Source organism: Lonchura striata, chromosome 2 (genome assembly GCF_050655825.1).
Source record: "Lonchura striata isolate lonStrDom1 chromosome 2, ASM5065582v1, whole genome shotgun sequence".
Lineage (NCBI taxonomy): Eukaryota > Metazoa > Chordata > Aves > Passeriformes > Estrildidae > Lonchura > Lonchura striata.
The window spans coordinates 87,269,486-87,283,952 of NC_140704.1; the positions used below are offsets into that span (position 1 = coordinate 87,269,486).

The 14,467-nt window shown below is 39.7% G+C and overlaps 1 protein-coding gene across 6 annotated transcripts; it reads left to right on the top strand.

Annotated features, from left to right (window-relative positions):
• Positions 1 to 93: 93 nt before the first annotated feature.
• UPP1 (uridine phosphorylase 1) lies at positions 94 to 12,078 on the top strand. Of its 6 annotated transcripts, none has more exons than XM_021546888.3 (8): positions 94 to 220; positions 2,712 to 2,777; positions 5,563 to 5,680; positions 6,178 to 6,336; positions 7,555 to 7,669; positions 8,125 to 8,334; positions 9,828 to 9,974; positions 11,416 to 12,078. In XM_021546888.3, the coding sequence occupies exons 2-8, from the start codon at positions 2,725 to 2,727 to the stop codon at positions 11,553 to 11,555; spliced, it is 942 nt and encodes a 313-aa protein (XP_021402563.1). In that variant the 5' UTR covers positions 94 to 220; positions 2,712 to 2,724; the 3' UTR covers positions 11,556 to 12,078. The 6 variants fall into 6 exon arrangements, with proteins under 6 accessions (XP_021402563.1, XP_085427842.1, XP_085427841.1 ...); XM_085571716.1 differs by lacking the exon at positions 94 to 220 and adding an exon at positions 444 to 464; XM_085571715.1 differs by lacking the exon at positions 94 to 220 and adding an exon at positions 481 to 2,365.
• The last annotated feature ends 2,389 nt before the right edge of the window (positions 12,079 to 14,467 follow it).

Below are 14,467 nucleotides of genomic sequence, written 5' to 3' on the forward strand. Positions count from 1 at the left end.
AGCACGCCGGCGGCATCCCCCCCGGTCCCGGCATCGCTGCCGCAGCCGCGCCCCGTGCCCGCCGCGGAGCACGGCGCTTCCCGGCGCGCAGGGAGTTAACCGGGCCCGGGGCGGGGCGGTGCCGCCGCTGGCGGGAGGCGGCTCGGCCGGCCGCCCCGCAGCCCGCCCGGGAACAGCGAGCCGCCCTCCTCGTTTCCCAGCGGCTGATCCCGCTGCCCCGGTGAGAACCGCGCCCCGGCAGCCCGCGGTCCGCTCCCGGGTGGATGGTGGGGTGCCTGCCGGGTCTCTCAGCCCCGGGGGCCGGGCCGCGGGGCGGAGGGTGGGTAGGGAACGAGGGGCGGCGGGGCAGCGTCGGTGCGGTGGAGCGCTCGTGTCGGCGGTGCCGCGGCGTCCGGCGGACGAGGCCGCCTGCTCTGTCTGTGAAGCCGGGGGAGCGCTCCCCCAGCAGCGACGGGACCTGTAGGGTAAAATAAATTTTGCAGCTACGTCAGCTTTTCCTGATGATGGACGAACACCCAACAAGAGCTTTTCCCTGCAGAAACCATTGACTGTGGGCTTCCTTCAAAAAATGACAGATTGCGGGGGGAAATGAGAGGTGGCAATTATAGTGGGTTCTGCATGGATTTAAAGCACCAGTCTGAGGATTTAGATGCTCAGATGAGATTAGGAAGAAATCCTTCGCTGTGAGGATGGTGAGACACTGAAATAGGTTGCTCAGGGAAGTTTTGGATGCCCCATACCTGGCAGTGTTAAAGGACAGGCTAGATGGAGCTCTGAGCAATCTGGTCTAATGAAAGGTGCTCCTGCCCATGGCAGAAGGGTTGGAACCAGGTGATCTTTAGGGTTCCTTCCAACCTAAACCATTCTAGGATGCGCATGCACCATAAAACTGCACCCTTTCTTTATCTGAGTCCTGCTGGGAACACAGCAGTGGAATGCCAGTTGAATGCCAGTTTTAACCTTGGCTGAAGAAGACTGCAGAAACTTTTGACATGTCTGTAAAAATTTCCATTTGGTTAGACAGCATGAGAGTTTTGTGATTGTACATTAACTGGTTGCTTGTCAGCTACTACCTGATTGCTGTCACTGTCTGCCATGGGAAAGCTGCTTTATGCTCCTTCCTTCAATTCCTGCCAAGACTCCTGCAGCTGGGTGCTCTTAAGGGGGGGTAAGCTGGACCTTTGGACTGTCAGAACTTTGTCCTCAGCTTTTTGAAGTGTATCATCTATGATTACTTAGGTGATCAGAACCCAGAACACTTAAAAAGCTTGTGGATGCTTAATACTGTGAAGAGGAGCTGAATTAATATCCTTTGGTTTATTTGCAGCCATTTTTCTTCTTGCTGCATATAAATCACTTTTTGGCTTCTTCTTCCTAGCTTCTAACTCCTCTTTATCAGGACTCGTGGCACTGTAGGAAGAAATGATGTATTTTTCCTGTAGTGTGTGTGGTATAATGGTGATGCCCAGTAGTAGCTGACTATACTTCATACCACCATAAGGAAGTGTAGTTGATTATAAATGCAACTTTTATACTTCCCCTCCTTGACCATAGATGGTTCTAAACATTTAGTATACCTGTGAATTTGGGTCTACTTAATAAAGGTTGATATTTTAAATGAAGAAAACTAATTGTCCTTATAAATTTTAATACATTTCCATTATTCAATGGCTTTTAACAGGCAGGTCTTTTGTTTATTTTGTTAGGTTTTGCACTTTGCTGGAGAATCACATATGATGTAATTCTGTTGCAAGATCGATTTCTTCCTGTTTCCTTGTGGTGTAATCCTGAGGTTTTTAAGGATTACAGTCCTGTCTCTGTTATAATCTCTGTGCTGTCAGGCCCTTCTTAATGGAGGGTAGAGTGAAACATTATGATTCAATGTTTCCCGTAAGGGCATTCCCAGAAAGTACCAACTTCGGCAGGTAGCCTTAGTCACTTCTGAAAATAATAATAAATTAGTCATCCTATAATTATAATTCTGTCTTTGGACCAGCATGAAAGCCTCAGTGATACATTTGTCTATTTAAATTTAAAGAAGAATGCAGCAGTGAGAAGGTTTTGCGTATAGGTTAAGGTAATGGATCAGAAAAAAGGTATTCAGGATAGATGATAAACTGGAGAGCTGTGGCTTTTTGAAGTCATGTTTTAGTTTCATGTGCCTTGCTTTATGCTGGAGAAAGAAGTTCTCTTAAGGTCAGTAGGAGGAGTTTAATGAAGAGGATATTATGAGTAAGATGCTTCCTGGACTTGGGTTTCAGGCGTCCCAGCTAGAGCTGAGCTTTGGAGATCTTCTGGAGCCAAAGGTGGAAGGGGAGTGAAGCTGGTATGGCAGTCGCTGTTGGTGTGGGAGGTATGGAAGAGGGTGAGTTAGTTAGCAATGAGACTTGCCTCTCTGTGGCTGTTGAACCTGCAGCTGTTCATCCCACAGAACAGAAGTAGTGGTGAGGTGGGGGTTGCAATAGCAAGGGATTAATTTATTCTTGAGGGTTTGAAAGTGGTGATGCTCAGCTGTAAAAATTGTAGATGCTAATTTTGCTGCTTTTGCTCCAGTTATAAAAACTGTAGTGTGGCTGGATTATTTGGGGAATTTAATATTCATGGTAGTTATCATCAATACAGAAGGTTTCTCTCTCTGTTAATGCTTCCAGCTTTGTAGATGGGACTATTCTGATGCACTTATATATATTTTTTAAAAAATATAATTCTAGGTATTAAACATACATGGCTCCTGGTTCCTCAAATGAGAAGAATACTGATGATGGACAGGCTTCAAAGTAAGATTGAAAAATCAATTATTTTGTCCAAGTTTACACTTAAACTTCCTCCCTAAACTAATTACACACTCATTTCATTTAAATAAAGTTTATGATAATAATGCCAAGTATCCAGTAGCAGCTCTTTTTTGACAACTGGATGCTTTATTGCTTTACCACCCCTATACAGAGGATTTTGCTGGCCAGCCCCTTGAACTTCTCTCAACAGTGAATATTTCAAAGCAGGGCGATGTTTTGATTTATTTTTATTTTAATCCAGTGAGCTGCTGGAATGTTGACTTTGCTTGCTGCTTCAAGAGTTCAAACAAATATTTCAGTTTGTTTCTCTAATCCTTACTTTAAGCTTATTTTACTAAAACCTGCTACATGCTTATCTTTCGATTCGTATTTTACTTACACCCTTAGAAGTTGCAGGTGCTTTACAACACCTTTAGGGAAATAAAATTTCTGCTCCTTAGCTTTGCATGCCAAGGATTTTTATCCAGCAAACTTTGCCTCTCCTGTAAATCCATGGCATTGATCCTATGTACACATAACAATATGCTAGTTTTTATTGCTCATTTTACCCCAGGGTCCAAGTCTGCAATCAGATGTGTGGATAACCTGAGCAAGTTGATAACAGCCTCTCACTGTGTTGAGGCAGTGGGTCAGAGAGTGTTGTTGGTGGGCTGTGAGATGAAAAGGGTGGAATATGGCTACTGATGAGGAAGGAGGAAATGTTTTGGTCAGGCATGAGGACAGTGGTGTTGGCACATATCACATGGACTTCCTTGCACTTTAATAGAGACCTCGCCTTTCCCCAGTTAATTTCCTGAAGAGAAGCTTTTATTGCCAGGGTTCGTATGAAGAAGGAAATACATTTTTTGCTCACCTGAGGATAGATTATAAAATGATTTCAAATCATATCCTATCCTATTTTAATGTGACAACCATTCCAATGGACAGCAGCACAGACAGTTATTGAATCTGCATTACTGAGTGAGCCAGTAAATAAATGTAGAGTCCGACAAAACTGAACAGGAATAATTCAGGGGAGGCAGCGTAGAAATTCTTCTAATATGAACTGGTGAATTCCTAGGTTGTCTGTGTCTTCATGACAGGCCATAAACCTGCTCTTTAGCTCTCCCAGAGTCAAACAGATCTCTTGGAAGGAAGAATAAAAGCACCCAAAGCCTTTGATGTCACCTCAGGCAGGATTTGTATGAAGGGAGGCAAATGGAGATCATGGGATATGGAAGGGAATTCCTACTGAAGGGGACTGGCTGCCTGGATGGGCAGCTCTTTCAGTTGCTGAAGGTGATTTTCTGCGGTGGGCAGGGACAGATAGGGTGGGTTGGGATTACACCTCTTTCCTTGGTTGTGCAGCTGTTCCTGGATAATTACTGATGTTGGAGAAAGACCATCAGAAAGAGAAGAAATTCCTATACTCAGAATATCTAGGTTGTAACTATATACTCAGAATATCTGGGTTGTAACTATTTGCTTTCTGAGGAACAGTTCAGTACCCTCAGCATGGGCATCTTGGCCACTGTAGACTTCCTTCATCCTGCACAGGCAGATAAGGCATAGGAATTATGGGAAAGCATAGTTCTTTTCAGCCTTATCTCTTTTCTGGAGAGGCATTAAAAAGTAGACAAGATAACCTAGTTACCTAGACCATCGGAAATAGTGCTAAACACCTCTGTTTAGGCTACAGAGTTGTTCTTGAGTTATCCTAACAATTTTCTGAATGAAGTCCAGGTGAACTCTTTTGTTTGTCTCCTCTGACAAAGCAGTTTGAATTTGCTGAGCCATGCTGCGTCTCCACTAAGCTTCATTAGCCTTCATTAACTTATTAAGTCATCTTCTTGTGTCTGGAAGCTATTTAGTACTTGATTCCATCTCTCAGAAATTACTTTGAAGTACTTGCCAGTGCTCTGCTTAAGCTTGTGCTTATTGGCTAGTCTTTCCTACCTGTTTCAATTGAACTTAAAACATCAAGCACAGAAGGCAGAGCATTCAGCTTGTTTAGTTAGTCCACTATTGAATTTTCCATGAACGTGATCCCACAGGCCAAGTAGTTCAGGTTTCTCTCCTTGCCTTGTCATTTCTCTCTCTTCAAACAGATTAATTTGTATTTTTCTTTTAAGATGTATAATTTTTTTACAAGAAGCACTTAGGAAGAAGAGAATTATTTTTACCTCTTCCTCTCTTTTCCCTTTTCTTGAATTCTTTTTTCTTGAATTTTTTTTTTTTTTTTTCACTTCTATGGTTTTCTCCTTGCTTCAGATCTCCATTTTTCTCTGTCCTGTTTCAGACCATAAAAGCCCAAATCATCCCATCCTTCTCAGGTGGCTGGTAGAGTTTTGCTTTTCAGCTTTGCTATAGATTGCCTCTGTAATATGGTGGGCTATTGAATTTTCCCTGGTCCTGCTCCCATTTTTCTGCTCACCATGAAGACCCACTGTGGTTCCCCAGCTTTAATATTGTTTAAGATAAAGATTGTGCTGTTGCAAATGCATCTGGAGATCCGGGCTTTTCTTCAGCTCTTTTGTCCTGTGCGATGAATGTAACGTGAAATGTCATATGCGATATTTTGTAAGACATAAAACAGTTATGAAATTTAGGGTTTCTTTTACACAATGCACAAGGAACCAAAATAAGGTTGGACAGGCATTTGCACATGTGGCATTTCCCAGCTTTTGACTGCTTGACTTTGAAGAATTGTAATCTCTTCAATGTTTGTATATATTCTATATATATTTGTATATATTCTACATGTTTCACAATGCTGCTGTCTTGGTAGAGAGAACTTTATTCATCTCTGCAACCCTCACCTGGAGAAAATGAAAGAAGACATCCTGTACCATTTTGCTCTTGGGACTGGTACCCATGATTTTCCATCATTGTTTGGGGATGTAAAGGTAAGGTGCTTTGCTTTTTTCAGCAAGCCTGAGCTTTGCTGCAGAAGGTGAAAGTGTAGCTGTCTTCAGAATAAATATGACACTAAACGTGTCAGCCTACCAGCTATTGAGGAGTACATGCAAAAGGGGAAAAATTTTGTGGGTTCTTGTCACTTCTGGTATCCAACAAAGCTGAGAGTAATTGTTTTGGACTGTCTCTTTTCATCCAGTAAAAAGGCAAATGCTATAGGGTCTATTCAGAAACATACTTCTGTTTGTTGGGTCTTCATGTCAATATTTTTCTTTCATTAGTTTAAACAGGGTGAAGGTATTTGAGTGCTGTAGACAGCTGAGTTTTTTCCCCATAATTCTTCTTCATGGCATTTTAGAATGATTATGAGAAGCACCATATCTGTGGATAAATCTGTGCTTACTGAAGGCGTTTGCATATTTATGTTGTTCTTTGACATATGGAATCATGCAGTTGATTTTGCTTTGTTGAACTCTGTCCACCCCAGTTTGTGTGTGTTGGGGGAAGTCCTTCCCGGATGAAAGCTTTTATTGCCTACATAGCAGAGGAGCTGGGGCTGGGGAGCCCTGGGTGTGACTACCCCAACATCTGCGCGGGCACCGACCGCTACGCCATGTACAAAGTGGGGCCCGTGTTGTCCGTCAGTGTAAGTACTTCCCTCGTCTTACACAGGGCACGGTTCAGTTTTGATGCTGTTCAAAGCATAAAATTTGAATGCATGTTTCTTTTAAATATTTCACAGTCCTAATCAGGCTACTCAAAATATTGCAGTCAGCTAATTAAGGATTCCTTTTTAGCCTCTTTTTTTGTAAGAGGGAAAATCTCCAATACCTTTGCTCCTTCTTGCATCCCTTTCTCCTCTGTGTACCACTGAGCTGAGGTGTTGCAGGAATGGCGTTATAGATTTTTTGTGCAGTTATTGTTGCCTTATCCCTGCTCTGTGCCCTGAAAAATGGGGCAAAAAAGGTCACTTGGTGAATGTGGGGTATTGGAAAATATATCTGTATCCAGATATATGTACCCAGAGCTATGTATCTGCAATGGCACTGTCAAATGTGCTTAAGAGTAGCATTCCATGGGACTTATGCTGCCAACCCATGTATGCATTTTAAAGAAATTTGTAGCTTGAGTTTGTAGATAGAATTACATGCTTCAATTGTAATTGCAAAACTGTAGTATTATTTTGCACCTTTTCTTGTGAGCTGTAATTACCACAATATTGTGCAAGCTAATGTGGATTTATATTTGCTGAACATCAAGACTAAACCATGGTGTCTGTGTTTTGAAAAAAATTAGCTTAACTAATTAGTTAAGTTTTCTCTGTCCTGTTTCAGATCCTCTGTACCCTTATCAGTTATCAGTTTCATGCCATAGGGTATTTGCCTCCTGTCTGTATGACAGAGTAAGACGAATTGCCAGAAATCTAGTATGTGCTTGTCCATAAAGCCCAAATCATCCCATCCTTCTCAGGTGGCTGGTGGATCAGGATACTAAACTAACTAGTACTTCAGGTTAGTGAAAAATCAGAGTGGGGTTTTTATTGCATTTAGGAAATGCTCCATGATAAAGTGCGTTAGCTATTGGAAAGGACACTCTTTATACCTTTGAGAATGTAAATTTTCTGTAATTCATGATTTTTAGAAATACTGTATTTCATCCATAGTCTGCCAAAGCTTGTGGGTGTCTATTTGTAGGCCCTTTCAGTATCTTTCTGTAGGCCCAGATCGTGGGGGTTTTGTGGGAGTGAGTTAGGTGGCATTTGGGAAAACAGTATCAGGCAGGAGATAATGTCCTACTGCTTCTTCCATAGATATTTTGTGTTTTCTATGTGAATGTGGAATATTAATTTGTATTTCCTTTTCAGCATGGTATGGGCATTCCTTCTATTTCAATCATGTTGCACGAGCTGATCAAACTGCTGTATCATGCCAAGTGTTCTGACATAACCATCATTCGTATTGGCACCTCTGGTGGAATAGGTATTTCCCCTCTTGATTTCTTTCTCCCTTTCTGTAAACCAAATTATATTTGCAGGAGAGTAAAGCATCTCTCTGCATGCAAGAAATTAATGGTCAGAACAGTTTTCCACAGGAGATTCATAATTTTTCTTTTGTAATTTTGAAAGTAAAGGCAACGTCTGCTTTTGCATAGAAAAAATGCACTTAAAGATCTGACAATGTTAGAAGAAGGATGTTCCTGTCCTGTATGGAAAATATAAGAAAGAAGTGAAAAAGGAAAAATTCCATTATTTCAGAAATTATTTGTAATAATTAAATGAAGCAGCTAGCCATGGACAAAAAATTCCCCTGGTGGATTCAGAAGTGAAATTCTCCCCTTTAAGAGAAGCAGGGTTGGGTCAAGAGGTATGTTTTATGTGTCTGGAAACCACTAGTTAACTGCATTGTGAAGATATATATATTTCCTTTTACTGCAGGTCTGGAGCCAGGCTCAGTGGTTATAACTAGGCAGTCTGTAGATGCCACCTTCAAGCCTCAGCTGGAACAGGTTGTTCTGGGAAAGACTGTAATTCGCAGCACTAACCTGGATGAACAGCTGGCTAAGGAGCTGATGCAGTGCAGTAAAGAAATTGGTCAGTTCAATACAGTCATTGGAAACACCATGTGCACTTTGGATTTCTATGAAGGTAAGACTGGTGATAGACTAACAGAACAATATTGGTAAGCAGCAATAGATAACTATTGAATAATATATTAAGATTTGGCTTCCAGTTCACTAACAGAATGTGCTCCCTACTCTGGCTTGTCTCACAAATCTCAATTAAACTATTTTTGATCTACTTAAAATCAAGCATTGTACTTAGCAGTTGGATGTATGAAACTTTTAATTTTGGGGAGATTTCTCCCCAACTTTAATAGATCCTCTGAAGTTCATATAGTCTATATACACTTTTCAGGTACCTATCAGGTATGTTTGTCACAAAATTTATGTCATTTATTGAAGCATCCTAGGGGATTAGGGGAGTGGGAATTATTTGTGACTTGTTTAGGTTTGGTTTTCCATGCACTGGTTAAGTACTAAAAGTAAATATTTTATAAAAAAAGGGTTGGAGCTTGTTTCAGTTTAAGCAAAGCAGTGATCAGACAACCAAAGATAATATTTTGCTGAGTTGTGTCAGTGCTGCTATGTAGGAGACGCAAAGCCTATTTTAGATAAAGATATAGGCATTCAGGTGCTTTTCTGATCTCCCAAATCTAGATGTTCATTCAGAAACACCTTTCAAACATTGTGAAAACAGAATGTAAGTGGCACCTCATCCTACTTTCTCTGTCTGTTGCTGAGTAGGTGACAGACAGAGAAAGGTGACAAATGAGTCTGTTGCTGAGTAGGTGACAAATGATCTTCGTTGTAGTGCTCCAGCTTGGGCAGAACCACAAGCTGTCAGTTCGTGTATCTCAGGCACCAACCACAGGTGCAAACAACACTAAAAAATGTGTCAGGGATGTTTTCAACTCATATATGAGAACAGGCTTGAGGACATTAATTTAGGAGTACATCTCCCAAACCCAAGAAGAGACTGAGTAAAATACACTGTATTTCAACTCTAATGTACTTAACCTGCTACTGTCTTGTAGGTGTTACTCTTGAATAATTTGAGTAAAAATTTTCTCAAAATTTACAGTAATGTTAGTTAGTTAGCTTAAGAGACACTACATCTCTTACCTTGGAAAGTGTAAGTAGCAAGATGTTCATCCTTTTAAAGTAGAAACAGGAAAGCCTGATGGTTTTCTTGGACAGTGATTAAACTGTGTCAAAAATGCAGCTTTTTCATACAACTTAAAGCTTCTTGTGGAATTTTGGTACTTGTTGAATGTGTGGGAATGTACGACATACATTCTCCTCTTTATGAATTTGAGAATTGAAGCTGAAGAAAACTAATGTTACCATGATTCACCAATTACCATTAAGTTACCATGATTATAAAGAATAAATATACCATGTATACACTCTAGCAATAGCTAAGAATCACTTTGTCCTATTTGTCTTGTGCACAAAAATAAAGAGTAGTAGTAAAAGCTGAGCACTGTATGGAGGAGACTGTAATAACTGGGTGTTTTCAAAATTGAATTTGCTCTGTGACTTCATCACTCTGAAATGTTCTACAAAATTACTTTCTAGGACAGGGGAGGTTGGATGGTGCAATCTGCTTATATGATGAAGACGAAAAACTGCAATATTTGAAGAATGCTTATGAGTCTGGTGTCAGAAACATCGAGATGGAGTCTTCTGTATTTGCTGCAATGTGTAATCTCAGTGGTGTCAAAGGTAAACTAACTTAGTCTCTTTATCCAGGCTATAGGAAATTTTCTGTTGCAGGAGGTTTGTGGCTAAAAAGGGCAAAGCAATGTTAACATACCTTCTGCACATATACATACATATAAAAGATATTTCTGCTTATAATTTTGTTGCTATGATTTTTTGATTTGTGTCAGTTTTGTCACAATTTATCGTAAATTCTTCATGCAGTTTTTACACAGTTTACTTCTATCATTTGCTATTCCAGCCCACGGCAACCATGTAAATCATTAAAGTACCTTAATACCCTGTGGCATTCATTTGTTTTCTCCAGTTAGCTTTTGAAGTTTACAGAAAGCAACTGCTTAGTTTAAGCAATCAGCTGATTCTCAGATCCATATGAATGTAACTGTACTCAATTTCTATACTTTCATATCAAATGGAACTTATCATTGTTTTCTGTAGACTTAAGACTATGATTCTTAAACAGTTAAGGATTTTTAGTAGCATCATAAACTGTTCCAAATCATAAAATGAGTTAAAGTTTTCTTTTAATGCATGCTAAATAAAAAAGGAAAATTAAAATAATGTAATACAGTGTATTTCTTCTTATCATATTAACTGTCTTCTCTCAATTTCCTTGGAAAGGAAAATGCCAATTTAAAACACTGATGTTTCTCAAGCTCCTATAAGCTCAAGGAGGTCAAAATGATGAAATATAAGCAAAATGGCCAATGGTTATATCAAACACATTCAGTTCTTACTGGCCTGAAAGGGATTACAAACCCAACCAATACTATCCCTAAGCAATTCAGGAGGCCTTTTGCTGTCTCTGCTTTGTAGGTCTGTAATAAATATTTATTGTTTGTGGTCAGCAAATTGCCACTGGCAGAAACCCCAGACAGAGAAGAGTTACAGGGTTGAGTGACAGACCTGAGCTTGAGTGAAAGGAGGGGTTTTGCCTTTGGGACTCTGATTACTGAAAGACAGCATATGAGCCTGAGATGATCCTTGAGGTCCTCATGTGCTTGCAGTGTTCCCTGTCCATGAATGTGGAGGCAGCTTACCTGCTGCTTCCTGAGGGGTGGCACCTACAGCACAGGCACTCAGTGGAGGACTGCAACTGGCTCTGCTAGAACTGTGTCTCTGCTAGAAGTGTGTCAGGCACTTCCTATCAATCATATCCTGGGTACTTGTGAAATATACTTCCTATCAAGGAAAACATACAAATCATGATATAACAATAAGTGTCTGCAGCTGCCTGAGAGTTCTGGCTTTATTAGTGTAGCAAGCAGTTCCCTTGAACTATTTCTATAGCATGCTAGTCCCCTAGCATCTCATGGTACTGCACACCCTTTTATGGGGTTTGTTTTCTCTTGTATTTCTGCTCCTTTAGTGGTTTGTTCAAATGTTTATACTTTTGGACTGTAAAATATGTCATTCCTAACAAATGCTGTCTTTTAATTTCTAGCTGCTGTAGTGTGTGTCACTCTTCTGAATCGACTCGAAGGGGATCAAATCAGCAGCCCGCATGATGTCCTTGTGGAGTACCAGCAGAGGCCGCAGAAGTTAGTGGGATATTTCATTAAGAAAAGTCTTGGGAAAGTCTGAAATATCCATCTGGTGTTTTAGGGAAGGAGAAGGCCCTTGTACAGATCTGGTCACAGTTATGACTTCTGTGCATTACAGGTCTTTTGCCTCACAATAACTTACAGCATTCCGTGTGCCAGTGGCAGTTAATCATTTATGTCATTGTTCTTTGGGAACTGAATGTGCTGAAGGACTTAAGTTTAGCTTAGTTATGCATTGCTGGACAGAAAACTCACTTTTCAATGATTTGGAAAGTGGATCTGTTGTGAAGGACAAGCCTGTGATAATACATGAAAAAGCTTTATTTATGTCTGCTGTCAAAGAAAAACTAGAGAGAAAATCAAACTTTATGTCCAAGTATGTGCATACCAGAAAACTAACTTAAAAATTAAAATAATTTTCTTGTTGCTATAAAATATTATATAAGTTATAATTGTCTTTGTTGCTTCACTTGTAAAGAAGACTTGAAGTGAATGCAGTTTATTTTTTTTGCAGACTTTGATAAATAAACAATACTATTTTCATATATTAAAATTTCATGAAATTGCAAAGTGTGGGACTGAATTTTCTAAGCTTTAAGGAATTGACACTGAGCTGTTGAATAGCTGTACTGCCTAGATACTGATCCGGCAATATTTTAACTAAAGAATTGAATCAATACCCAGGAAATATTTCTGCATTAAGTAATTTTGCATTGAAGTACTAGCAATCTTTTGCTGAAGCAAGATTCCTGCTTATGAAGAGAAACCAAAGGCAGTCGGGAGACTGCATAACACAGGCCTGTGTTATGCTATCCCTTTTTTTCCCTTGCTTTTACTTTCTTTTTTTTTAAATTGGTATTCATCTCCATCCTCAGGATGTAACACTCACTGTTGCAATGGTTCCCAGTTTTTTCCACTAACATTGGCCTAAGTGGTTTTTTTTTTTTTTTATCATATACTCCTTGTTGCTTTGCTGCTGTGGTTTGAATGTAAATATGGGTCACTTAAAGAAAATGTGTTTATCTTTTTTTTTATTTTGTATTTTCCTTCTTTCTACTGCAGTGGGGGAGCGTCCAGTCCTAGCAGGGGTCACGGGTCAGCAAGTCTGAATAAGCTCTCAGAACAGCTGTGGTTGACCCAGCAAAATGAGATTTTCTTTGTGTGGATTGCAGTCTGCAATGCTGTTAACAAGCACAAGAGTTAGAACTATAAGAGAGGGATGTGAGTACTAGGCACAGTCACCAAGTGACAGAGATTGGAAACAATGTGATGAAAACATTAAAAAAAGAAGGGTAATTAATGAACAGAAAATTGCCAGCAATGACCAGTCTCGTTAATTTGATCGGTTTTTCAGCTGGAAAACATATTAGTAACTTTTAGAAAGTTACAATCTAGTCTTCTTTTAATTTTAAAGCCACATTTTCTTATTTATGATCAGGATATACAGTGAAGGTAAATTTTCAGAGAAAATATTTTTTTCCGTAAGCTTAAGGCAAAAAGAGAAGTGGGAATGGCTCCACATTTTTTTTTTTTAACTGTTTCTTCTTTATTAAAAAAAAAAAAAATAATAAAAAAAATCTGTGTTTAACTATGACTGATACTTGCCTAGGCATTGCATGAAGTCTTTGAGGCCCTTTGGGAAACATGCAACAAAGCGCATCTTTTCTCTTCAAGGTCCTGTTCTTGAAACAAGGAAATAAAAACTGAGATCACTTCAGTGTGTGCTGCACTCTGTGGGGAAGGGTCTTACACCAAATTGACTGGTATGGCTTTGGAGGAGACAGTTTGCTGTTCTATAAGAAATACTTAATAAGAAGTACCTAAAGAGAAGAAAAAAATGCTTTACCTAGAAAACAGACATGTAATGGGACTCTGTGAAGCTCTGGGGAAGCATATTACTACAGTTGTCCTGGAGGTATGAATCTAAAATGATGTGATTTGTCTTTTTAAAGGAAGGACAGAATGAATCTGGAAACTTGTTAAAAAGAATTTCTTGAATTATATTAACAGTGTGTGCTGGTACTTCTATTCTGAGAACTAATATAAAAACTCTTATGTACTAGATGCTAAAATATAAATGGTATTGTGGCCTGGCCGAGCTGGAGATAAGGGTCATGCATTCATGGGATACGGCAACTATTGCATTAAATCAATAGCCAAGACCCTGGCAGAAACCTCTGAAAGATGAGCCATTAACCTTTTGCTTGTGTGTCCTTTGTCCTTCCCACTGTTCCTTAGGACACTGTACATTTCTTTCTGCTAAAAGATTTACTTCTGTGCTTCCTACCAGATGGAGTGAAGGGACATATGAAAGCTTAAAATTAGAAGTCAAAGGATACCAAGTATCTTCCTGTTTCTGCTGTTCCTCCTCCTCTGATGCTGTATTCCTAATGCAAGAGGTCACTCTACAGACACATCTGATATGCAATAAAATACCTTTCCTGACTTCAGAGGAAACTTGCCAGAATGTTACCCTGATAAGAACAATTGTATTTTCCCTTATGACTGCAACTGGACAGGGAGATAAAGAAGTGAGTCAATTGTGTGCATCCGGCTGAGAAGTTACCTTCCTGTAAGTTTTACAGAAAGTTTACAGGTTTTATATGCAAGTCAATTGTTCAATATACACATTATCATTCTTTCTGTAGAACATGAATAAAGATTTGGAGTGGTGATATTTTAGAAAACATATGTGGTGTTGCATATACAATATTACATAATACAATGTCTCATAGTAGATTACAAATCCTGCAAACTCCAGAAACCCATCATCAAGGGCCTGCTGTGGTTCTCTGTGCCATCCTATACCTAACAAAATACTGTACAATCCATTTAATACAAGGGTCAGAAGGGATAAAAGCAAAGAAGGAAGACAGAAGCTATGAATAGAGTGGAAGCAGGAAGGGAGAAAAAAGTTGCTCCTACCAGTGGTTTGTTCTGTGATTTATGGTG

Excerpts from the sequence above, each read along its gene's own strand:
- UPP1 (XM_021546888.3), top strand. The coding sequence starts at position 2,725 with ATGGCTCCTGGTTCCTCAAATGAGAAGAATACTGATGATGGACAGGCT. Across the intron at positions 8,335-9,827 it reads CACTTTGGATTTCTATGAAG|GACAGGGGAGGTTGGATGGT; the intron begins GTAAGACTGGTG and ends ATTACTTTCTAG. Across the intron at positions 9,975-11,415 it reads TAATCTCAGTGGTGTCAAAG|CTGCTGTAGTGTGTGTCACT; the intron begins GTAAACTAACTT and ends TTTAATTTCTAG.